Source organism: Camelus ferus, chromosome 5 (genome assembly GCF_009834535.1).
Source record: "Camelus ferus isolate YT-003-E chromosome 5, BCGSAC_Cfer_1.0, whole genome shotgun sequence".
NCBI lineage: Eukaryota > Metazoa > Chordata > Mammalia > Artiodactyla > Camelidae > Camelus > Camelus ferus.
In genome coordinates, this window is record NC_045700.1 from 48,764,118 (window position 1) to 48,788,960 (window position 24,843).

At 52.9% G+C, this 24,843-nt stretch overlaps 3 protein-coding genes and 1 long non-coding RNA gene across 4 annotated transcripts; 3 read left to right on the forward strand and 1 right to left on the reverse strand.

Moving 5' to 3' along the window:
• Positions 1–1,266: 1,266 nt before the first annotated feature.
• On the forward strand, positions 1,267–3,713 carry HOXD13 (homeobox D13). The gene is made up of 2 exons (XM_006189926.2): positions 1,267–2,374; positions 3,142–3,713. The coding sequence occupies exons 1-2, from the start codon at positions 1,600–1,602 to the stop codon at positions 3,390–3,392; spliced, it is 1,026 nt and encodes a 341-aa protein (XP_006189988.2). The 5' UTR covers positions 1,267–1,599; the 3' UTR covers positions 3,393–3,713.
• Positions 3,714–8,613: 4,900 nt separating this feature from the next.
• HOXD12 (homeobox D12) lies at positions 8,614–9,571 on the forward strand. The gene is made up of 2 exons (XM_006189921.1): positions 8,614–9,187; positions 9,333–9,571. Exons 1-2 carry the CDS (start codon positions 8,614–8,616, stop codon positions 9,569–9,571), a joined length of 813 nt encoding a protein of 270 aa, XP_006189983.1.
• Positions 9,572–12,899: 3,328 nt separating this feature from the next.
• LOC116663674 lies at positions 12,900–16,192 on the reverse strand. Its single transcript, XR_004319953.1, has 3 exons — positions 16,070–16,192; positions 13,236–13,417; positions 12,900–13,024 (listed from the first exon to the last, which is right to left on the reverse strand). It is a non-coding gene; the product is annotated as an uncharacterized LOC116663674 (long non-coding RNA).
• On the forward strand, positions 14,811–24,779 carry HOXD11 (homeobox D11). The gene is made up of 2 exons (XM_032479732.1): positions 14,811–16,799; positions 17,555–24,779. The coding sequence occupies exons 1-2, from the start codon at positions 16,025–16,027 to the stop codon at positions 17,788–17,790; spliced, it is 1,011 nt and encodes a 336-aa protein (XP_032335623.1). The 5' UTR covers positions 14,811–16,024; the 3' UTR covers positions 17,791–24,779.
• The last annotated feature ends 64 nt before the right edge of the window (positions 24,780–24,843 follow it).

The window sequence follows — 24,843 nt, forward strand, 5'->3', positions numbered from 1 at the left end:
GCTGGTCTGATGCTACAGAACAAAATGGGCTCACTCTGAGGGTTCCCCCACCCACCCCAGTACCTTCAGCTTATCAGATCTAATGTTGCTCCTAAGGTGGAGCCTTAAATTTGCCGCAGGACTCACATCAGATCCCTGTTAATGGCTAAGATGGAGGATCATGGATTGGGGCTCTGTGGCTGAGGAGTGGAAGGAAGAGATGAAGAGGGCTCAAGGCTGTGATCCCTGACACCTTGGTGGGGCTGCTCAGAGCCCACTCTACCCCTCGAATTCAGACCCAGTTGCTCTCAGCTACTCCTGTCACGAGCCCCAAATTTGCTTGGGGAAAAAGAGAAAAAAGCACTCTTAATTTGCCCCTCTCAGTTCTCTGTAGTTGGCAGCTTGGAAAAGAAAGCGAAACAAAGGTCCCTGGGAAAGTGAAGTTTTCAATTAATTGGTGTGAGTAACGGGCGGGGGTGGGTGGTGGCTGCAAAACGCAAGAGGCAATTCGGCTGCAGGCGAGGCGCAGAAGTTTCCTGGAGGGCGGCAGAGTGGTTTTCTCCGGCACACTCCACAGGGTCTTTCTGCGGACCGGGAAAGGCTGCGCCAGGACTGAGGAGCCCAGCTAGGGAGGCGACTCCCGGCTGGCCTGAATGTAGAGGCGAATACTGTGGACCAGGCATCCGGACTTTTCTCACTGGAGCAGATCCTCAGGTTCGCCGCGCCGAGGCCAGGTCTTTTCGTCTGTTGAATCTGCATGTAAGTCTCTGACCCGGGCCCCACGAAGCACCCTTTTTTTTTTCCCCCGGGCAAACAGTGTGTGTGTGTATAGGGAGGGTCTGCTCCAAATAGTCTTAATTCGGAGGATCGCCAGGGAAAACATGCGTTAAATCCCTTTGCGCCGTAGCAACGCTCAAGGTAGGGAAAATTAGCCCCCTCGACTTTGGGATCTGGGTTAGCTAATCGGAGGGATTAAGCAACAGGATCAAAAATCAGCCTGTTTTCACATCATTCTGACCATTCTGTCCTTCGCCTTCATTTAGTTGTGCAGCTCAAGGAGCCGAGGAGAGGTGGCAAAAACAGCCGTGGCCGAGACAAGGCGCAGGCCTCGGCGCCCGCCTCAGTCGCAGACAGGGCCTAGGATGGGCGGTCGCGCAATCAGCTCGTGGGGGTGGCTGCGGCGCAAACGCCTGGGTCCAGGGGAGGGCGGGAAGGGGAGGTGGGCTGCGCAAGAGATGAGGGGTAGGGGCCGGGGTGGGTGGGTCCACCGGGCCGGGGCCCGGAGCCAGGCTCTCCCGCGCCCCCACCCCCACGTGGCCCTGCGCAGCCAATGGCACGGCCCCGAGCGGGAGCCCTTGGGGAGGGAGGCGGCCCCCCAACCGGCCCAGGCCCCCTCCCAACCTGAACTTCGTTTTTATAAACGTCCCGCGATGAGCTAACCTGTTGGAGGGCGGGCGGGCGGGCGGGAGGGAGGCGGGAGGCTAGCGGAGGGAGAGAGGGCAAGAGGAAGAGGGCGGGAGCGAGAGAACCAGAGAGAAAGGAGAGGAGGGAGGAGGTGCGCCGCGCCATGGTCTCCTGCACGGGGCCGGGGCCGGGGCCGGGGCCGGGCCAGGCTGGGCCATGAGCCGCGCCGGGAGCTGGGACATGGACGGGCTGCGGGCGGACAGCGGGGCCGCCGGGGCGGCCCCGGCCTCTTCCTCCTCCTCCTCCTCCGTGGCGGCAGCGGCGCCAGGCCAGTGTCGCGGCTTCCTCTCGGCGCCAGTCTTCGCCGGGACACACTCCGGGCGTGCGGCGGCTGCGGCGGCGGCGGCGGCAGCAGCGGCGGCTGCGGCCTCGGGCTTCGCGTACCCGGGGACCTCTGAGCGCGCGGGCTCCGCCTCGTCGTCGTCATCTTCGGCTGTGGTCGCAGCGCGCCCGGAGGCTCCCTCCGCCAAAGAGTGCCCGGCGCCCGGCGCGGCCGCCGCCGCGCCCCCGGGCGCCCCAGCCCTGGGCTACGGCTACCACTTCGGCAACGGCTACTATAGCTGCCGCATGTCGCACGGCGTGGGCTTACAGCAGAATGCTCTCAAGTCGTCGCCACACGCCTCCCTGGGAGGCTTCCCGGTGGAGAAGTACATGGACGTGTCCGGCCTGGCAAGCAGCAGTGTACCGGCCAACGAGGTGCCCGCGCGAGCCAAGGAGGTGTCCTTCTACCAAGGCTACACGAGCCCCTATCAGCATGTGCCCGGCTACATCGACATGGTGTCTACCTTCGGCTCCGGGGAGCCACGGCACGAGGCGTACATCTCCATGGAGGGCTACCAGTCCTGGACGCTGGCCAACGGATGGAACAGCCAGGTGTACTGTGCCAAGGACCAGCCACAGGGCTCCCACTTTTGGAAATCATCTTTTCCAGGTAGGCATGTCACACAAAAAAGGGGGAGGGCAGGAGGGAAGGATGCAAGGAGGGAGGGAGAGAGAGAAGGAAAAGAAAGTACTGGGAGTCTGTGCCCTTACTTGGGAGTAGGTTCCTCTCCTCCTTCCCTATCTAGATTAACCCAGTGGAACAGTTGTCCAGTTTGTGTGAAATCTGTAACTTCATCCTTTAATTTAAACTGCTTCTCTCACAATTCTTTTCCTCCTGTGTGTGCGCATAGGCCTGTTTTTCTCCTAAAGTTGAGGGTCTTTGCTGCCCTTTGCTCAGCTTTGGCCCCTCCTCCCCAAAGAGGTGTCAGGGAGTTGGGCCTCACTTTTCAAGGACATGAATGCCCCAGAGTGACCACTAAGACTTCCAAGAGCTCCCAAGCAAGCTCCAAACACAGGTACACAAGAAATCAAAGCTTGAACAAACAGCCTGGATATTTTTTAGAGTCTGTGTATGTTTGCAACCAGCATTTGCAGAAACTGGCCTTATGAGCATCCCCAACAACCACACCATAAAATCACAGGCCTGTTAAGATGCCGGTTTGAGAAACTATGATGATCCATCAAATTGGCCTTCACTTTGAAGTGTAAATAATCTTTCTTTAATAATGTGTAAATAATATGTCTGTGTAAATAATAATGAAGTGTAAACAGCCTGACTTTCTTCATTCCCTGTACCCCCTCCAAGTATACACACAGTCTTCAGCTGGGTGCTCCAAATATCCTGGTCTAATTTTCCCGTGCTGTTTTTTATACCAGGGGATGTGGCCCTAAATCAGCCAGACATGTGTGTCTACCGTCGGGGGAGGAAGAAGAGGGTACCCTACACCAAACTGCAGCTCAAAGAACTGGAGAACGAGTATGCCATTAACAAGTTCATTAACAAGGACAAGCGGCGGCGGATCTCGGCTGCCACGAACCTATCCGAGAGACAAGTGACCATTTGGTTTCAGAATCGAAGAGTGAAAGACAAGAAAATCGTTTCCAAGCTCAAAGACACTGTCTCCTGATGTAGCCAGCTTGGCCACAGAGATTTTAAATGCTTTCAGTTGTCTCCAAAAGACCTTTGAAAAGACTTGAATATGTATTTAATTCCCCCACTACCCTGCCAGTGATGGCACATTTTGTGAATTGTTTTTTTCTCCTCCCCTTATCTGGCTCTAAAACCTTTTGCCGCCCAACCTGACTGTGTAGTTCTGTTTCTTACTTGTTTATTATTGATTTTGCTCTTGTCTAGGTTTATTTTTTAATGACTTTTTAATGTTCTGTTTCTCCCTCCAGGCCAGTATAAAGGACTTGAAGTATTTTTGAATAATCCCCACAAATGAATTTCAGAAGTGCCATTCTGGTTTTAGGGTTTTATTTTTTTTAATCACTTTTGGTGCCTGTTTCCAGAACTGATTATGTTCATAATCCATTAGGGCAGAATGATTTGCAGTCACTCATATCCTGTGATTGGGTAATTGAATCATTAGCTCTTAGCAAGTCTCCCTGAGGCAAATGGAAACATCTCTGGGCAAGCAGTGTTCTTAGGGTCACTGGTAAAGTCTAAAAACAGGAGGCTGGAGGTACTGTGACAGCTTTAAAAGCAGCTACCTTATTAAATAGGGTTTGTATCAATATTGGAGTGAAGACAATCTTTCTGACTTTGGGTCTTTCACTTGCTGTTGTACGTGTTTATGCTTTTATAATCTTTAATTTGGATATAATGTGTGCTGTAATATGGATGCCTTCACTTCTCCAGCTCTAGTTGGAGATATTTAAATGGCTGCACTTGGCAGAGTGACCCATGGATGATATTAATGCATCCCCTTCTCTTTGGCCTTGGGTCTGTGGCATTAAAATTGAGGGCCATCTCTTCAGTTCCCTGAAAGAGGCTGAATCACTGTCGCCGCGGGTGGGAACTTTTATCCAGGACCCAATGAAGAACTTGACTCTGAACAAATGTGTTGGGCTCTCATGGAGCTTTAAAACATTTAACAAATGCAAAATATGTGGAGCTCTGATGTCCAGGAAGAAAAAAAAAATGTTTCTGAAAGCGGTGATAAATAACTGCTTCTAAAGTGCTGCATATTTATACAACCGAGAGACTATTTTTGTAGATGCAATGTCTGTGAGCTGAGATACATGGACAGTGCTTCAGGCATTTAAAAATCATTTTTTACTCCTAGGGAGATGCAAATAAACAGAACTCTCTTGTTTCTTCTGAGTCTTTATACATTTGTTTTCTTTTCCCAAGCTTGTGTTGCCTCTAGAAACTGTTCTTATTTATTATAAAATCTTATTATGCTGAACACTATGGTGTTCCCCACAGATGAAGGAAACTCAACACCAGCCCTGGTCTCCGAAACCTCCAGGCTCCCACTTCCATTACCCTCCCCACCCCTCTTTTTCCCGTGGCTTTAACATAGTGATATCTTTAAATGAGGATATAATTTGTGGTGTCTAAAATTATATTTTTTACCAGATCAACTCAAAAATATTCCAATAAAATTCTACTTCTTTTTCAAAAAATTATCAGTTTATTCAATAGTTTTATTTTTTTAAACCAATATGTATGTATGTGCCCAGGTATTGGAAAACGTACTCACTTGGAGGTTTTCTTCCTAGAAAGGCCATTATAAATATCTATTCTAGGAAGGTCTTGAAATTAGTCATATCCATATTTGGCAATTGAAAAAGAAACATTTCAGGCTTATCCCTTATCGCCTTCTCCTGGCAGCCTGCACACAGCAGTTGAAGACTGAAACCATAATTATACACCCTAAACCTCTAGACGCAATTTTTAGGCACTATGAACTTTCCTTCTGAGGGCTTTTTGCCACTCGGAAATGGCCGCTGAGGAACTAAATGAATGCCCCGTCATTAGTGCTAGGGCGCAATGAATTCAATGGTTGCTAACTTTTGGGTATGTGAGTCAAATTCAGATGTGTACAACCTCACACAATATGTAAACTCTTCTGGCAGGAGGATTCCCTTATGGATCTGCCAGAGAAAGTGCAGAGACCCAAGGTTCGGAGCTACTTTCGTTTTCTCTGCCTCGGCTTGATTTCTTTCATATCTTACAACCGACTGCGAGCAAGCAACTTCATTTTAATTGAAAGAGACAGAGAGACAGAGAGAAAGAAAAGTGACTGTAATTCCATCTCTGGAGAAGAAGTAGCCTCTGAAAAGGGGGCTACGCGGTCCTGACCTTCCACTTCGGGAAGAATTAACATTTTCTCTGTTTTCCTCACAAAATGTGTTTTCATCTGAAACGGGCCTGTTTTTCCTTCTTCTCCAACGTCGTTTTCCTTCCCCTTCCCCTTCCCCTTCCCCTTCCCCTTCCCCTTCCCCTTCCCCTTCCCCTTCCCCTTCTTCTTCTTCTTCTTCTTCTTCTTCTTCTTCTTCTTCTTCTTCTTCTTCTTCTTCTTCTTCTTCTTCTTCTTCTTCTTCTTCTTCTTCTTCTTCTTCTTCTTCTTCTTCTTCTTCTTCTTCTTCTTCTTCTTCTTCTTCTTCTGTAAATTCCAGACTCCAGGGCTGCACCCCATTTTCCAGGTTCGTTTCTGAGGTTTCTGAGGTTTCCCGTCGTGGATGGGGAGGATTGCCTAGAGGTTTTCCATTCATCAGTAGTTTGCGGGTCAGTTTTCCCCCACCTAAGTGAAACAGAGAGGTTTACTGAAGATTAAAACTGGGCTGAAACCCTCTCCATTGGAATTTGAATTGACGGCTAAATCGATAACAGATGAAGACTTTCTTACTTATATGAATTCCTTTTATACTCCAAATTGAGGAGGGAGGAGCGGAGCCGGTCGGTGGCCGAAGGGTTGGTAGGGAGGCCAGCGAGGCGAAGGGAGCTTCGGGGAGAGGCCTTTGCTTCGGGTGGAGACTGAAAGGCCGCAGGAACAGCGGCTCCGAAACCTGGCAGGTTTCGAGCGCCACTGGTGGAGAATCAAGGCCCGCGCGCTTACGCGTGATTCAAGAGGCGAAGGAGGCTTTGGAGCCGGGACGCACTGCCAGACAAAGGGGCGTCCGCGACGCTTCCCCGTGTCTGGCAGCCCGCCGGGTCCCTCTGGCTACTCTGTCACGGCCAACCTTGCAGCCACGATCTCTGGCTTTCTGAGACGCTCGGCCATGCCTGGTAGCGGGTTGTGATCGCACGGGCTGGCGACCCCAGGCCAGCTGCGCCGCCCTTCACTGTTGATCTTGACCGTGCAGCTGCGCCTCGCCAGGCGTGGAGCTCGCTCGCCATCTCCTGGGCAGTTGGCGGCACTGGCAGAGCTTGCCGTTTATCTCCGCGACCAAATCTTCCTTTCCCATTCTCCAGCTCAGCAGCCTAGACTCCTGCCCCATCCCCAACTCGCCTCCCTCCCAGTCCCCAGTTCCCAGCTCCAAAGTACCATTTTGTTTTCTGGACCTCGGAAATAAAAAACCCAGGAGATGAGGTGGGACACCTGGGCATCATCTATGCCAAGGAGAAATAAGAGTCTAGTTCTAATCTTTTCCATTTCTATCTTAATTCCTTTTATTTCTAGTTCCATAGGACAAGCCGCAGCTATGCAGCTGCCTAAGCGTCTGTAGAAGACAACCATGGACTTGGAAATACTGGAGAATCGCTCTACAGTACTAGATGGGAGGATGGGAGACTGCAGGGACCCCTTGGAACTGGGGCTTCAGACCTAGAGAGGCTGTAGCTCCTTGAAAACAGGGCGTTTCCCAAAATGAGACTAGGTTCCCTAAATCCCTAGGAACTGAAGTTTCAGCTTGTGCCTACACCTCCATGAAAGGACAGGGAATGGAATACGCCTCTGATTCTGAGTTCCTAAGGAAACTGACAGAGCCCTGAGGAGCCCAGACTTGCCCATTCCCACCCCCTACCCCCACCCCCTACCCCCGCCCTACAGCAGGAGGAAGAGGCCGATTGCGTTCCCCAGAGCCGCCCAATTGGTCGCCATAACTCACACAATAAAGTCGCAGCGCGGTGGTCAGCCTTGCCCTCCGGCGGCGCCTGTGTGGTCTCTGTGCCGGAGCCGGCGGTCTAACCAATTCCAGCTTGGCGCGGGGACCGCGAGGCGGGCTTCAGCCTGGGGCGGGCGCCAGTCACGGGGTCGCTGGGGGTCTTGGGGCCGGAGGCAGGAAAGGAGGACCCTTAGCCTTCTGGCCACACTAGACTGGAGGGCCTGCGGCGGCGGCTGCCATACTGCTCCCAGCGAGGGAGCGCAGCCCGTCGGCCTCTCTGTTCGCCAGACCTCCGAACCCGCCAGCAGCCTGCGCGCCCCTGGAGGCGCTGAGCATAGGAACGCTGCTATCCCGCTGCCTCGGTGTGCCCGGCTGTTTCCAGCCAGTGGTTCTGGCTCTTCTGTCCTTCCACACCAGGTCAGGGAAGCTTGTCCTGCGTGTTATGGAGTGGATGAACACCTTGGAGTTCTGGTTTGCAGACTGCAGTCGCCAAGGCGACTCCCGGCAATGAAAGGAATGTAGCCTTTCGCCACAATTGGCCAATCAAGTAGCACTGGTTTCCGAACTCCATGGACCTGGATGGTGACTTTTCTAGAATCAGAGTGCTTGGCCATGGAGAAGCACACCAGGAGTGGTGTGAAGCCCCCTTCCTGGTGCCAAGCTTGGGCAGAGTTTGTGATGCATTTCTCCTTTATCAGCAAACTATGTCTGCAGCATGGGACCCAGGGCTCAGGCAGCACTGGGTCTTCACTGCCAGATCACCCATGTAGAATCCTGTCAAGTGGGATGAGGGGGTGAGGAGTAGCTTTGCTCAGGCCTACACACAGAGCTCGTGGCCCCACCAGAGCAAGGTTCTCTCTGGACAAGCCAAGAAGTGCGCTGACCTGGAAAAGGCCTCAGCTGCAACTTAAAGCTGGTAGAAGAAAGCCAGTGGAAAACAGGAGCACAAAGCCAATCAAGACCAAGAAGGATCCCAAGGGACACTGAGGCAAGGGCACCCAATGCCGGATGCCCTCAGCTCTTGAAACCATCCCCGAAATTCAGAGGCTTCACCTTCGCTCAACATGCCTTGGCTCTGCCTGGCAGCCTCGCCCTTCGCCATCAAATATTGCGAAGGGTGTTATCATAATACCCTGAAGGGGGGGAAAACGGGTCGGGGGATGTAGGCGGTGCTGAAATGACCGGCTTTGAAGAACCTGCAGGCAAAGTTTCGTCCAATCGTCTGAGCCTGTCCTCTTATTCCCGGTTGTAACTAAACACTGCTGCGAGCGCAGCCCAAGCCCTTTGTTGGAGATGTGTGAGCGCACTCTCTACAGAGCGGGCTATGTGGGCTCGCTTCTGAATCTGCAGTCGCCCGACTCCTTCTACTTTTCCAACCTACGGACGAATGGTGGCCAGTTGGCCGCACTTCCCCCCATCTCCTACCCGCGCGGCGCGCTGCCCTGGGCCACCACGCCCGCCTCCTGTGCCCCAGCGCAGCCCGCCAGTGCCACAGCCTTCGGCAGCTTTTCCCAGCCCTACCTGGCTGGCTCTGGGCCTCTCGGCCTCCAGCCCCTGGGCGCCAAGGACGGATCCGAAGAACAGGCCAAGTTTTATACTCCCGACGCTGCCGCCGGGCCAGAAGAGCGTGGCCGTGCGCGGCCGCCCTTCATCTCCGAGTCTAGCCTGGCCCCCGCGGCCGCTGCTCTCAAAGCGGCCAAGTACGACTACGCGGGTGTGGGCCGTGCCGTGCCGGGCTCTTCGGCTCTGCTGGAGGGGACACCCTGCTCTGCTGGCTTCAAGGACGACGCCAAGGGCCCGCTCACCTTGAACATGACAGTGCAGGCGGCGGGCGTCGCCTCTTGCCTGCGACCTTCGCTGCCCGACGGTAAACCGTGACCACGCTCCCGGAGCCAGTTTGGGCTGGGGTGGGAGGTGGGGGCAAAGGAGAGTGTGTTGGGGGAGGGGGCTGCCGGGGGAGGACAGGCAACAGGGAGGGAGCCGGGCTGACTTGGGTTGGGGCTGTGTTGCAGGCCTGCCGTGGGGGGCAACCCCGGGGAGGGCACGCAAGAAGCGTAAACCCTACACTAAGCAGCAGATTGCGGAGTTGGAGAACGAATTCCTCCTCAACGAATTCATCAACCGGCAGAAGCGCAAGGAATTGTCCAACAGGCTCAACCTCAGCGACCAGCAAGTCAAAATCTGGTTCCAGAACCGGCGTATGAAGAAGAAGCGCGTGGTGCTGCGCGAGCAGGCGCTGGCGCTGTACTAGCCCCGGATGTGGCCGCGGCCGGGCGGGGCCTGCCTTTTTTCACCGAGGCCTGGCATGGAGGAAGAGCTGGGATGGGGCCTTTCCTTCCACTCCTCCTCCGCTGGTTTCAGGTACCCTCCCGCTCAGTCTGCAGTCTCAAACGCCAGCAGGAGATTTGGAGACCTGGCCAGTTGAGCGTCCATGCCTTCCCCTTTCTGACAGAAGCCTGCAGAAGTTGCGGCACAACCTTGGCCTTGAGTATTCCAGAGCGGAGGGCTTGGGGTCACCTGTCCTAACTCTTGGCTGGGGCATGATACCCGGGGCTCACTCTAGTGCCCTTGTACTTGGATTTCTGCTTCCACCTGACTAGTCTCCCTTTTCCCATCTCCCCAGACATTTCTGCATCGAGTAGATGCCTAACTAGAGCTCGGAGTGGAATTGAATTTAAGAAGGCCACTCGGGCAGACTGAAAAGGACTAGAGTACAATTCTGTCTCTTTGCAGCCAAAGCCAGAATCTCAACTCTGGAGGAAGGAAAGGGTGCAGTCCCCACTCTGGTCTGCCTTGGCTAGTTTGGGAGGACAAAAGCTGCCCTAGACCTTCAGACTTTGGGAGGAAAGGAGAGTAAGGGGCATGGTGGCCAGACAAACTCCAGAGACACCTCTGGGTGTGATGGATTGGATACTTCCTTCCCATGTTTGGGACAAGGGAAGCTCGGGCTCAATAGCAAACTGCAATCTCCAGATTAGACTGGTAAAATGCCCCTACTTCTCCCACTTCCTCACACATGCCCAGGCCAGAGCCCTGCCCTCGGTAACTGGACCCCCAGAGCTGAGCTCTGGTGAGGAGAGCTGCTAGTAGGCTTTGAGGCTGGGTTGCACTAGGAGGAGGGAAAAATATCTAAGGGGAGGACAAGGGAGTGAGCCAGGAAAGGGTAGGGGGTCCTACATTCCAACTATAAATATGGCTTTCCTGTTGAGGTAGGCAAAGGTGTCAAGAATTGTCTTTTTTTTTTTTCTTCTTCTTTCTTAAATTGCAGTAATGGGCTGCCACAGGGAGAGGTGAAGTCTCCCGCAGCAGTCAGCACTCGGGGGCCTAGGAAGAAGGCCCTCAGAGCCTCAGCCTCCTTCTCTGTCCTTGGCCAAGTAGAGAGAAGCAGAAGTTCCCCTCTCATTACCCTCTCCACTGCCCAACCACTGTGCTCTTTCTGGGGCTATGTCTGACCTATCCCAGTGGAGCCTGAGAGGCCTGGGCCCTACCAGGCTTCCTTTGTGGAGGCTGGGATTGCTGAATGTCAGATAGAGATGTCCTCGGTGTGTTGGGGTGTTCTGACTTAACTTCAGTTAACCTGAGGGCTCCCTAAGATCCTTCTACCATCTTTGCCTCTTTTCCCTTTCCTTCAAAGAAGTAGCGCCCCCCAACACCTGACGAGATGCACGACAGCCAAAGAGTTGAAGATTCCTTCCCAAAATATGATGATTTATTTTCAGTGGAGGACCAGGCCCAGATCTGGAGTGCGCACCTCATGGAGAGCCCTGAGCCTCAGCCCAACTGACCTCAGTTGATGTTTAGACAAATTGAATTTTCTCTGCTAATAGTTTTCATGCATATTTTGTTCTGTTTTGATTTTATCAGAAACAATAGTTTGTGTATATCACACATATAAAAATGTTTTGAGTGGAAATAAATATCCAGGTCCCAGTCAAGCTGTCATGGGACTGATGTCGGTTTTTCAAAACATTTGATTCCCTTCTAATGTTTTTCAGGCCACCAAATTCGTTTTTCTTTCCTGGTTGTGGTTTCACTGCGGGTGTTGACTTGACTATTCATTAAATGAGAAAATGGTTCCAAGTCAGAAAATGGTGTAGAAAAACCTACGAACAAAACGTGTATAAAACATCCAAGGGGGGTTGGACAGTGAGCAGACTTCAGCGTGTCTTACACACAAAGTGAACTCTCTGCTTGTTCTTGGTTGGGGGTTCCGAATTTTGCCTAAATTCTCAAACTTTGAAGCTCGCTGTTATCAAGGGGCTACCTAGATACGAGGGTCCTTGGATTTCAATACAAAACATATCTCCCTGTCATGTTTTTTGGTCAGGTTTGTCTTGAATAGGTTATGCGCTGTGGAAATCCTCCACACTGGCACCTCTGCCTGGAGTCCAGCCGGCTCCCTTGGGAAATGTGGTCTCCACACCCTGCCCCCCCACCCAGGCCATCAGAGCCTCTAGGTTGGGCCGGGAAGACTAGGGCCTGCTCGGTGTTCACCGAGCTCGTGCAGACCCCAGCTCTCCGGCTAGCTCGGAGATGGAAACTAGAGAATTGCTAGCTTTCAGCAAGTGGGAGAATTAGCAAAACCGTTAAATCTCCAATTTCGATTATTCAGTGGTTCTAACTCCCTCCCCTGAAGCAAATTTGATGAAATATATGTTAAACAGCTCCTTTAAAAAAGGGGAGGTGGGTAAAGGAAGCAAGAAGCTGCTGAGGCCATATCATTAGGAATGTTTCCCCACCTACTGGGGCTCAGGGAGGCAGTGGTAGCAGAGCTGAATCTCTCTGAGTCCTGGAAGGTTTTCCTCCTTCAAAATAACTGAACAAAGGCAGAGGCCACACTCAGACCTCAGGTCCCAAGGGCTGGGTAAAGGACAAGGAAAACGGACTTAGACCCAGGCCCTAAAACAACACAGGGAGGCCATTTCTTTGCAATATATACCATTAAATCATTGTGTTCTTTCTCTTTAGCCTGGGATGTAGGGTGGGAGGAGATATTCATGGAGACCACTCCCCAAACAGATTGGAATTATTCTAAGTGTAAGATTTTGTCTGTCGATTGGGGCGTCGGTGTTTTTCAAATTCATTTCTTTTACTGGTCTATACAAATACAAATACAAAGGTGGTGGTGTCCTCTCTCCCTTTTCAGCCGAAGTCCAGGCAGGGATTCAGAATCACAATGAAATTCATAATAAACAAATGCCTGAGAGAAATGCTGAAATCTGAGTGCTTAACATTCCCTAGCACAAAGACAAATGCGTCCTCCCAAATGCTGCAGTACAGGCAGGCCTCTTGACCAAGAAAAAGGTTTTTAAAGAAGAAAAAAACGGCTTGGTCTGGTATTCAATCGGCTGCGAGCTCAGAGGGCCGATCAGGGGACTCTTTTAAGGCCTGGGGGCTCTCCCCAAGGGAAGCGGACTGGGGAGGCTTCCGGGAGGCGGGTGGGTGGAGGAGAAATTCAGAAACGCTGTAAATATTCATGTCTGGGGGGGAGGAGGGTGTGCCCCTTCAACCCGCCTCTCCCAGCTGCATCCACCCCCCTTGGTGGGGAGTGGGTACGGCGCCTGTCCGATCGTCCTTGGACAAAGGTAATATCCCCACATTTTTGTTCTTCACGCGCTTGACTTAAGGAGCCCATTCCGAAGGCTCTGCAGGAAAGGGACTGGCTCTGGGTGTTTTCTCCGCGTTTATCCTCTTCTTTCGTTTCCTAAAAGAGCATAAATAATTAAAGTTAGGCAGGGAGGAAAAGCTTTCTTGCAGAACTGTAGTGGCAATAAATGAAATGACTCAGAATCTCTTCCCCAGTCAGCTTTTACGAGAGCTGCCAGACAGTGTCTGTTCACGTTCTCCAGATACCAGGGGCGCCCTGACAAAGTTAAGGTCAAGTTAGTGTCTTATCTTGGGTGGCTCAAAATTACCGCATCGCGTCCGGGCGTTGCGCGGAAAGCCACCACTCGCGGAGCTGCTGGCTGTGTCCGGAGGGTTCAGTGCGCTCCCTGCACTTCGAGTGGGGCCGCGCAGGCAAGGACAAGGCCACAGCGCCGGGGTCTTCACGGTATGTTCTCGAGCGGAACGCGCGGGTCGGGAGGCTGCGGTTTTCCTTGGGTTTCGGGGTGAAGATGAAGGAAAAAGCTGAGGCCAAAAGGCGAAGAGGGCTGGGACCCGAATGAAACCCTTGAGTGTGGGGGTGGGGGTCCTCGCTAACGCGCGGAGAGGGGCCAGCCGCCCCTTTCTCCTATGCACCGGCGCGCCGCTGCAGATGGCGCACCCTCCCCCGCCAAAGCCCTGCTCCAGCCCGAGCGCCGTCGCCATGTCGTTGAACTTGAATGGTTCGTCCTCCCCCATTTCCCCACTTCGGCGGTCAGTAGGCTCCACTTTGGGGGCAGCGAGCGGCCTGGGCCCCACCAGTGCAGAGAGAAGGTGCCTGAATCCTGAGCACTTGCAGACATATAAAGACTCGGCCGGGGGCCCCGCCGCCCCTGCCCTGGGTCCTGAGCGGCCGCAGGACTAGAGTGCAGTGTCCGGGGAGCCATTTTAGGAGAGAGATCCAGGGGCGTCGACTACAAGCCCGAAAGGGAGAGGCTTGGGCCGGGGATGGAGATGGGGAAGCAGATAAGTGTGCCGGCGATCTGGGCAGAGGAGAAGGGGGCGAGCTGGAATCTGGGCGAGGGTGCCAGCTGTGTGGATAGTGCACTCAAGCATGGGCATTGGTGGGGGGTGCTTCTTGCCCTCCGGTCGCCACTGAACTGTTCGCGCAGTGTTCGGAGGCAAGCAGAGGTGGGAGGGGGGCGGAGGAAAGAGAGTGGGAGGGAGAATGGGAGGGAGGAGAAAAAGAGGAAGGGGGGAACATCGGCCAGAAAATAGATATGAGCTCTGATCACCCGCCTTTTCTCCGTCTGTCTGCATGGTGGGCAGAGCTCACTGCACCAGCACTGCGGCGGCCAGGGCCAGGGAGGGAACCAGCTTCACAACCTGCGCTGCCTGTCCTAGGCGTAGGGTTGAGGCCCAGGACCCGTGCTGGGATTGCCTGACAGAGGAATCCTGGGGAGAGAGGCAACTTCCTGCCCTCGGTTCTGGAATTTAGGTTTGGGGAACTTCTTTCTGAGAGACTGATTTTACCTTTGGAAAACGCTGGCTTTCCCGGAGGCGGGAGCCCAGGCCTTGCCTGGACCCCGGGGCTAGAAAAGAGAGACGCTGCGGCTGGAGGAGAGTGAGGCCTTGGGACCAGTGGATGGGGGCACACAGAGCCCAGTGGAGAAGAAGGGCTTGAGCAAGGAGGCAAGAGCTGCTGAGATTACGCCCCCATCCCCCACAGCCAAAGGACCTCAGGGAGCCCCCTCCAAGAGACTGTGGGGGCCCAAGGGTGCTGTGGGAGCCTAGAGTAGACGCGGCATGGATGCGTAGGCCTTGGCAGGGCTCCGACGCAGAGAAGGGGCTGGATGCGAGGCGAGCTGGTCCCAGTCCGGGCCAGAAAGCAGAGAGGGTGAGGAAGGCAGAGGCACCGGTGATTTGTCTACGCTTGTGGGAAAGTGGGAAGCCAGGCATCCCGAGAGTAGGACTCCAGATCCTTTTGTTCAACAGACCCACCCAGCTTCTAGAGGGCCACAGAGTATCTCTTGATAGCTGAACTGCTTGGTTTAGCACTGGGAGATAAAAGGCAGAGAGACAACAGGGAGAGAGATACAGAGGGTGATACAACTGGGGTAAAGGAAAACAGAGGATTAGGGGACAGAGTGAGAGACAGAGAGTAAAGTAAGAGGCAGGAAGAAAAGAAAACGGGAGTGAGAGAAGAGAGGACAGGAGAGAAAGTGAGAAGACTGAAAGGAGACAAGAAAGGTGAAAGAGATACAGGAAGGAAGAGAGGGCAACAGGGCCTAGTGGGCACTGAGGCCCTGGCCCGGGTGAGCTCCTGATAGGGTTCTGGCATGGGTTTTTTGAGGCTGGTACTTGCGCTCAGGGGGTCAGTGAAGAGAACCAAGTTACTCCGCGGCGAATGCGCCGGCAGAGAAATATGTAAATCAGGGCTCCTTGTGCCCCGAGAGTGGCGCAATTACGCCCCTTGAACTAGAAGCAACAAGCTCCCGGCGGGCAAGCTGCAGAGGGTGGCGGCGTCGCGGGGGAGGGAGCGGCTGCAGGAAAGAGTGTAGGGGGTGGGAACCTCACACCCTCACACCTAGTTCCCCGTGCCCCGAGCTTGGGTTCCCCCCTCCGCTCTCCTCTTCTTTCCCTTCCCCCTTCCTCCCCCTTCCTCCCCCTCCCTCCTCCTCTCTGCCGGCCTCGGTCCGCGTACTTAAAGCGGCGCGGGCGGGCGCGGGCGGGCGGCCTAGCCTGGTGGTGGCAGATGCACCCAGCAGTGGCAGCCGCCGGCGGCGCACAGGTGACCGGCCTGCGCCACAGCCTGGTCAGGGGGCGCCCGGGGAGAGCTGGCTGGAGAGGGAGGCCGATCCGCCCCCAGCGCGCGCGCGTCTCGGCGCCAGGAGCCGTCCTGGGGCGTGTTGGCGAGCACTGATATAGATATAAGGACATTTCTCTCCATGGCGTCACGTGACATAATTACCACCAGAATCAATCAAGATGAATTGCACGTCAGCGCCCGGTGGGGTTTTTTGCTTAGTTGATCCTGGCCCAAGCCTCTTGTGCAATCGATGGCTCAGGTTGGCGGCGCGGGGAGCGGCCCGGGGCTCGCCGGCGCCCACGCCGAGGAGCCATGAACGACTTTGACGAGTGCGGCCCGAGCGCAGCCAGCATGTACCTTCCCGGCTGCGCCTACTATGTGGCCCCGTCGGACTTCGCAAGCAAGCCGTCGTTCCTGTCACAACCGTCGTCCTGCCAGATGACTTTCCCCTACTCTTCCAACCTGGCGCCGCACGTCCAGCCCGTGCGCGAAGTGGCCTTCCGCGACTACGGCCTGGAGCGCGCCAAGTGGCCATACCGCGGCGGCGGCGGCGGCGGCGCGGGGGGCGGCGGCAGTGGGGGCGGCCCTGGCGGGGGCGGCAGCAGCGGCGCCGGGGGCTACGCTCCCTACTACGCGGCAGCGGCGGCGGCAGCAGCGGCGGCGGCTGCGGCCGAGGAGGCGGCCATGCAGCGCGAACTGCTCCCGCCCGCGGGCCGGCGGCCGGACGTGCTCTTCAAGGCGCCCGAGCCGGTGTGTGCCGCGCCCGGGCCGCCGCACGGCCCGGCGGGCGCAGCCTCCAACTTCTACAGCGCCGTTGGCCGCAATGGCATCCTGCCGCAGGGCTTTGACCAGTTCTACGAGGCTGCGCCCGGGCCCCCGTTCACCGGGCCGCAGCCCCCTCCGCCGCCGGCGCCACTGCAGCCCGAGGGCGCTACCGACAAGGGCGACCCCAAGACGGGGGCCAATGGCGGCGGGAGCAGTCCCTGCACCAAGGCGACCCCCAGCTCAGAGCCCAAAGGGGCGGCAGAAGGCGGCGAAGGCGAGGGGCCCCCGGGGGAGGCGGGGGCTGAGAAGAGCGGCGGCGCAGGTAGGCACTTGGGTGCGGGGTGGGCGGCTGGGCTCCCGGGCCGCGGGCACGGGGGGGCGGCGGGGGCCTCCCTCTGCTTGCGCCGTTTTATGTGCTACTTTATAAGCGTTCGAAGGGGTTTATACATCCTATAAGATTTCCCGGGCCGTTGTAAAGCGTGTTTACGATAGGAAACCAATTTAGGTGGGCTTAAGGTAGACTTCGAGAAGGACATTAATCGCTGCAGAGCTTTTCCCTAGTTTTGTGTGTGTGTGTTGAGGTGGTGGTCGTAGACACCATGGAGGGTGGAGAGAGTTCAAGCAAGTCTGTGAGTGTGGACACTCGAGCCTTCTTTTAAAGGGGTAGGGGGGTGGTTGGGGAGAGTTTGATTCTTGAACTGGACTTTATCCAAGCCGCTGGCTGACGCACGCTGCTGGCTGGAGTCGAGCAGATGCCCTGCGCGCTGGTGTTTCTCTCCCTTTCGAGTCCAGCTGAGAGCCATCTTCACCCTCTGCTTCCCTACCTCGGTGCCAGGATGTGTGTGTGTGTGTGTGTGTGTGTGAGTGTGTCCGGGCGTGAACACACACTCGTCCACGCCCGCACTCTCTCCTGTGCCCGCCCATATATCATCCCCCACGATGCAGGCAGGGCCTTTCAGCGGCAGCAGGGGACGTCCCCAATGGGGCCCGAGGCCTGGCCCTCACGCGGGCCTGGGAAGACAGGCGGAGGTAGGCAGGCAGCGGCCTCTCTCACCCCTTGGTCTCTTTGCCTTGCAGTGGCCCCCCAGCGGTCCCGGAAAAAGCGCTGTCCCTACACCAAGTACCAGATCCGCGAACTGGAACGCGAGTTTTTCTTTAACGTGTACATAAACAAAGAGAAAAGACTCCAACTCTCTCGGATGCTCAACCTCACCGACCGGCAAGTCAAAATCTGGTTCCAGAATCGCAGGATGAAAGAAAAGAAACTGAACAGAGACCGTCTGCAGTATTTCACTGGAAACCCCTTATTTTGAGAGCTCCAGGAAGCACCCCTCTCTCCCGAACCCCACTCACCCACTCTCCTCCCCACCAACCTGCCCTGGGCAGGCCCAATATCCTTGGGTTTAATGCCGCCTCTTCTCTGTGGAACTCCACGATTCCTTCCCACGGTCAACTCGGGACCTCCCAGCGACCACTGCAGCCTGCGGACGAGGTCGGGGACTTGGCCGAACGGATCCTAATAAGGGGAAAATGGTAAATGCAAACGTCCCTTTACAATTTTATCGCCAATGCGCTGTTGTTCTCCCTCCCTCTCTCTGAGTTCCCGTGGGGACGCTGTGGGATTGGTAGAGTTAGGCCGAAGGGCTGGAAGGCGCTTGTTTTTGTTCTGAGTCTAAGGGACCCCGTCCTTGCCTCTTGGTGAATGCAGATTATTTAAACTCTGGGAAATGTACCTTTGGTCTGTCTTATCAAGGCATGAGTCACTGTTTTTTTGTGTGAATAAATGGTTTCTAGTAAAATGGAGGTTACAGCTTCAATACACTATGAATTTTCCTCTTTGAAGAAGTTTAGTGTCTGATTAGGATATTTTAGTGGCCAGAACCTTCTCTCTGATGCAACTGAAAATCAAGTGAGATGCTTTGTAATCCCATTAAAATAAGAGTTGTTTCCTCCTATCCCTTCTAGACTACACTGGTTAAAAAAAAAACCACTTTAAGAATAAATCTCTCAACTGAAGATGTGACCCAGCCATGCTGGTGCTGCCTTCTTCAGGCGATGAAGCAGGGGCAGCAGGAACCTAAGAAGCAAATCTCCTTCCCCACCCCACCCCCAGTGTAGTAAGCTTGAAATTTCTGAAAAGACAACATTAAAAAAAACTGGTTAGGAAATCCAAATTCACTCTTAACAAGGTGTCAAGGATCCAGGGTCCCTTAAAAGAAGAAACCAAAACTAAAACCCTTCACTGAAAAAAAAAGTTTGCTAAACAAAGTTATCAGTGGGTAGACAGAGCCTGGGGTCCTTGCTGGTGTCACAGGGTCCTGGAGCAGAGAAGGTAACCCCCCTCCCTGGAAATAGGGCCCAGGGCTACAGACCCACTTCTCACCACATTTATCGCTTCAAGTTAAAGAATGTGGTGGGGGCTGCACTGCACTTTATGTTGCAGGGCCAGGCCAGGCTGTTTACAAAACCTTGAACTGTCTAGACAACACCATAAAAGCCAAAGTTCTAAACAGCTTAATTGGGTTATATTATACACCTTCTGGTGGGCCCAAAAGAGATTTCCGCAATGTGCAATAAACTGGAAGAGTGAGAAAAAGCTTCTCTTTCTCTGAAAAGAGTTAAGTGAATCTTATGACTCTTAACCTCTTATAAGCCCTAAGTCAAAAAAATAAATCCACAAGATGTACAGAACCCCATGCATCTTGCAAGGAGGCATGCATTTCCAAATGCAAAATTTTTTTCATTACCAGAGCTTTGTGGGGAAGGAAAAACATAAGTGTATGCCTTTGAACTTCCAAAATGTCAAGGTCATCACCTTTAACCTTTCTGAATAATTAGGCACCTTAAGGTTCTTCTGTGATATTCAGCTGCCACCCACTTACACACACACATGCTCACACACATCCAGACCCCCACACACATTTATGACCACACAGAATCATATCGGGGGCTCACCATAAATCTTAGCAAATTCCTAATTTCAGGATCAATAACCTTAATTTCCCTTCAAACATTTGTGTAATTCAATAGCAATTGACTTCTTTTAAAAATACTAGTTAGAATAAAATGTCTACCAGCATGCTTTGAAGACAGATAAGAAATGCTGGGTGTGTTTTGGGGGGGGTCATAGATAGCTCTAATGTAGAACTGCAGTTTTAAATGCAGGCATTTAAAAAAGGAAGTTCTATTCAGCTTTACACCTTCGTTATATTTGAAAAAAAAAAAAACCTGTCACCCTGTCAAATAAATTACTGCACTTGCTATGACATGGAACAAAAGAAAATATATTTATATTGTTTCCAAAAGCGTCCCTCTACCTTTGGTGAAAAATGCAATAGAAACGAAGTCTACAATGGAATAATTTCGTTCAGAAGGGGATTCCTTTGTTTGGAATTCTGAGCATCCGTTACAATGTCAGTGCTCTAGCAGTATGATCATTCCAGGAACTTAAAACTGGTTTCTTTCTTTCTCTCTCCATCTCTCTCGCTCTTTTTAACTGCGTCTAAATGTAGCAAGCTTGTATGTCCACCACCTTAGGCAAGCGGAACCTAGAGATACCATTTCACGTTTGCATGGCCTTGGAGAGCCACACGGGGGCGTGCTCATGTTCCAGAAAACGCATTTGTCGGAGAGGCCGCGGTACCATATCTTTCCAATACTAGATTCTAATATGCAATCTTAGCCCGTTAGGAACCGCTAAGGTGTTTGTTCGCTGTGTGTTTGTTCTAAGCAGCCATGAGGTTGGGAAGTTGTATAAAGACAGTGAAAAGGGAGCTACCCAGGTTACTAAAACAAGCGATCACTTAATCGTTGTCTTCTTAAAGCTGTTGCAAAGAGTACCTTGGTATAACCTGGTGGTGTCGAGGAGAGGTTTTTAAAAGACAAATATGTGCATTTCAAAATAGGTCCTGCTACTGCGAGTTAATTAAATTAGGGAAATCAATTTTCTTGTTGGTTTGAGTGTGAAGAGCGATAGGAAGGTTCGGACCACCCCTGTACAAAACAACGTCCGCTTTGCGCGCTCTCCGACCGCCTGGGGTGATTAAAAGGCTTTTGTTTAAGAGATCAGGGCGCCGGCAACTTAGCTGAGTGTTGTCTCAGAAAAATGAGACGCATCGGGACTGAGCGGGTCATTCCACGCGAGGGAGTCACCCCTCCCCCTGCCCCGGTCGTGCCTGATGTCCTGGGCTACCGGTAGCGACCAAGAAGCGCAGGCAGGACTGACTTGGGGCGACTGGTCCCGGCTGGGCTAATGTGGCTGCGGGAAGCGGCAGGCAGTCCCGGGAAACATTTTTACTTTAAAGGCGTCGTGGAATAGGGAATGCATTTGAAGCAAACGAGCTTTGTGTTTGACAGAACCCTGGCCACCCTTCCAAGCCGTCTGCTGGCCTTGAGCGCGGAGTTTGATTTTGGCACCAGCTTTTGAAAGCAATTTTCTCGCCGAGTGCCCTCCTCGACCCCACCCCCACCCCGAGAAGCCCCTGATATTGAGGACGGTCTGTGTCACCATCCGCAGTCCAAAAGGGAAGTTCCAAAATGAAGGGTGGCAGTCCCTTCTTTCCCGAAGTTCATTGTGAAGCACATGCAATCTCCTGAATTAGTAAGGACCTTGTTGGCTCCGCTCTCTCTGCCCCCTCCCTCCAGGCCCTGGACCAAAGGCTCTGGGTCCACCCCTGGGAGGTGGCATCCGCTTCAGCAGAGGCTGGGGGCTGTGAGATTCCCCACACCACGGGAGGCGCCAGCCAGAGGCATGGATGTTCCCCGCGGGCACCCTGGCTCCTGCCTGTCTGACCATGGGTCCAGTTTAGCTATGATGAGGCAACATTTCCCCAGGCCTAATCTGAGCCTCAGTCCAAGGTGGGGTGAGAACCCCCTCCTCAAATGTTGTGTTGCTCTTTAGGTGGCACCAGCGGGGGTTCATGTGGCCTTGGTTGGCAGCCTCACCCAGACCATGAGTGCTCAACGGGTCTGCAGTTTCTTTTCCCCTGGCAGCACCCAAGTTGAAAAAGGCCAGGGGATTGGACTAGGATTTCTGGGGGCTGCAGACCTGACTTATTTTGATTTTTCAGGGTGTGTGGGGCTCATAGAGCATAGCCACATATCTTGAGTCCCTGAGGTCTCAGATCCTGAAGTGGAGGGAAAATAGGAGAAGTAGGAGTTCTTTGTGTCTATGAAGGAAAAAGGTTCCTGGGCACTGGCCCTTTTGCACATCTCCCTAGACCCCTCCTCGCGTTGGTGGTGTCTTCCCCAGTCTCTCCAACTGCCCCCTTGATTTTTTTCCCATTGGCCAGGAGGTGCAAGGGTGCAACCCAGAGGAGTGCCCTGAGGAAGCAGCTTTTAAAATTTGTGCCCAACCTCTCTGCCCCCAAAGAGTGGCACAGCCCTGAGAGGCCACTTGGGGCCCAAATTTAGGGTGAACCTAGGAGTCCCCAGGTCCACTCTGGCCGAGGGCTACTGCTCTTCTTCTCGGTGACAGAAGAGCACAGATGCAAGCCACTTCTTGATTACAAATGCTAATTTCTTACTAAAGCGACCCTTTTAATTTTTTTCTGGAAAGAACTGAGCCAGAGAGAAGGATGTCCTGGTACAAATATGGATATTCATCTCCTTTATGATGCAATATTGATTTATTATTAATGGTAACTGCTCTAACCAATCTAAAGATGATCGAAAACAGCAGCTATCAGCTACATTAAATACTTGTAAGCAAATAAAGGCTGGCCTTGAAAGCCACTGCCTTTTCATTCCATTTGCTTTATTTTAGCCTTAGTGTCTTAGGCAAACTTTCCATCCTCCGAGGCCCAGACCCTTCTCTTGTATTATTTCTATTTTGCTTGATTTTTATAATAAAATCTCTTTGAAATATGGGCAGTCTCTGGTTTCAGGGAACTGGTCTGAAGACAGACATTTGAAAAAGAATGAAAGAAAATTTTGTGATAATATACTCAGAATTATATCTGATACACATTTTCCCCCCTGTGAGTAGAGAACTATTTAAAACCAAATCCGCTGTGGGAGTGACTTTGAGTTTGAAGGCGCCAGGAGCTGAAACAGAAAGGCCCCCCAAATTCAGAAGGCAGATCCTGCCTGTCCTGGCTCACGGCAGACCTACCCGTTCAGTGAGGAATCGCTGTTTTTTAGCTTGGATGTTTTCTTCATGTATAAATAAAGATTATGAAAGGGCATTTGATGGGCATAAAATTCCCGATTAGATTGAATACTCTTGCCTCTCTTGTGCGATTGGGAGAATTGGACAACGGAGTTCCCGGCAGCTCCCTTGGCCGTCATGCAAAGGGAGGACAGTGCTGTAGCGCCAGGCTGGCGTCAGGGCGCCTGCCGTGAACGCGTGCAGCGGGCACTTTGTCCAGCCTGGGCACGCTTAGCTGAGGCTGGGATCACGATCTCCACCTTAAGAGAAAGCAATTTTCGGGGTGCTAGTCAGTGGCTGTTAGCTTTGAAAGGGAGCTTAGCAGGCTAGAGTCAAAAGGTGGGGTGTTTTGCCTTCCTCACTCCCCCGCCCCCAAGCTTAAAAACAGCCACCCCTGCCGAAGGTAATGTTTAAACGTCTGCGTCGTCGGCCAGCATCCTGCAGCCCGAGCAGTTAGAGGCGCCAGGCTTTTAACCTGACAATGATGTTGTATTTGAACAGCTGCATAAAGGTTTAAAAGGTCTGTCTCATTGCCACCGCGGAGTTTTTTAAAAGGGGTTATTGTTTGGGCGAGGGCACTGCGAGGGAACAGGCGAAGTGGTCCCAAGGCCGAAAATAATGTCCAATGCCTGTTTCTACCAGACCAGGGGAACTTCCTTTTGGGGAGGGGGACAAAAGGTTTGTTGGGAAAGGTTTTTGTGAAGGGGCCAGCAAGCTACTAGGTCCCCCAGTAGGCTGAGGCACTTTAGTAGCATCGGGCTCCAAAGAAATGTTCTGCTGAGGCAGAAACCCAATTTGCCCACAAGTTCAGTCTCCGGGCCTGAAATCCAAGGCCAACCCATGACAGGATGAGTGTGGGGAGAAGAAAACACGGATACCTTTCCAGACAGAGAACTGGTTTATGAGCAGAGTTTCCGGGGCCCTTTACCTCTCTTGGATGCAGGGAAGGGGATTCGAAAGCCAGAGGTCGGCTCCAGCGCCCTGGCCAGGGCCCCTCGCCCAGGGCAAGCCTTTGGAAATCAAGGTTAAAGCTCCCCGCTGCTGCCCCGAGGCCGCGGCTTCCGAAAGACTGCTCACCCGCCTGCAACCAGAGAACGAGGCGGGAAGTTGTTGGAGAAGTTTCTCATAAAACTCTGAGTTTCCATGGTGGTGATGGTGGTGGTTCTTTTAATGAGCTCGACCACAACCCCAGACCAAATCTTCTTTATAGAACTTTCCATCACCAAAGAAAACAGAGGACTAAGGTTCCTCCACCTCTTTTTTTTTTCTCCCTTCCCTTACCCAAGTAGAACCATGTCAAATAATTTTAGAAATTGTCCAAAACTATAAAACTCAACTTCTGACAAAAGTATAGCTTTTAATATTTGACAATTTGTATTAAAACAAAAATTGACCTTCTTGGTTAGTAGCGAAGGGGAAAAATCAATAGTATAATTTTCAATAATTCATAAAGCGAACGCCATTATGCTAAATCTTAACTATTAATCTTATCCTTTACAAAGTCTCGATTGATTTGTTAATAAAATATCTTCCCGTGTGTGGCAACAGCGGGTATAACTCTTTAAAAACCTTCAGAAGCAAGAAAATTACCAAGTAGCCCAAGAATGTAGATGAGAATTTTATTGATCGCCCTGATTCTTCTTAATATGTATTAATAAATTCCACAACCTTTTGTACCTTGCACTTGTCAGAAACCAATGCTTTTACAAAATCCATAAAAGGAAAACATATTTTTCTTTGCAGAAGAACCAAATGACACCTTTGCATCTCTCTCGGCTCCTGCTTGGCCCAGTTTTCTAAAACTTCTGGAGTCTGAGGGCGAGTTTCCCCCTTTCCTGGAAAAAATTCTTTTCTTGTTCTCTTCCTTCCTTCCTCTTTGCCCTCTATTATCAGGGTGTGTGGGGAGGGAAACCTCGGTTTAGTTCTTCCGCTGGGAACCCGAGGGACGCTTTCGTGGATGGCGAACTGCTGGCGAGGGATTGTCTCCGGGCTGAAAGCTCCCAGCGGCCCGGCCCGCAGAGGTCGGGGTGTGGTTCCTCGGAGAGTCGAAGGCTCCGGTAGCCCACCGGGACGGGGAGGCGCTGGGAGCTGGGGCGGGCGGACCGAGGCAGACGACAGCGCCGGGGCCAGGCCAGTCCTCGGAGCTCCGCGGGGCAGGCCAGCTGCGTGGCCTTTCGGCCCTCGCGGCCCTTCTCGCCTCTGCTCCCCAGGATACCTT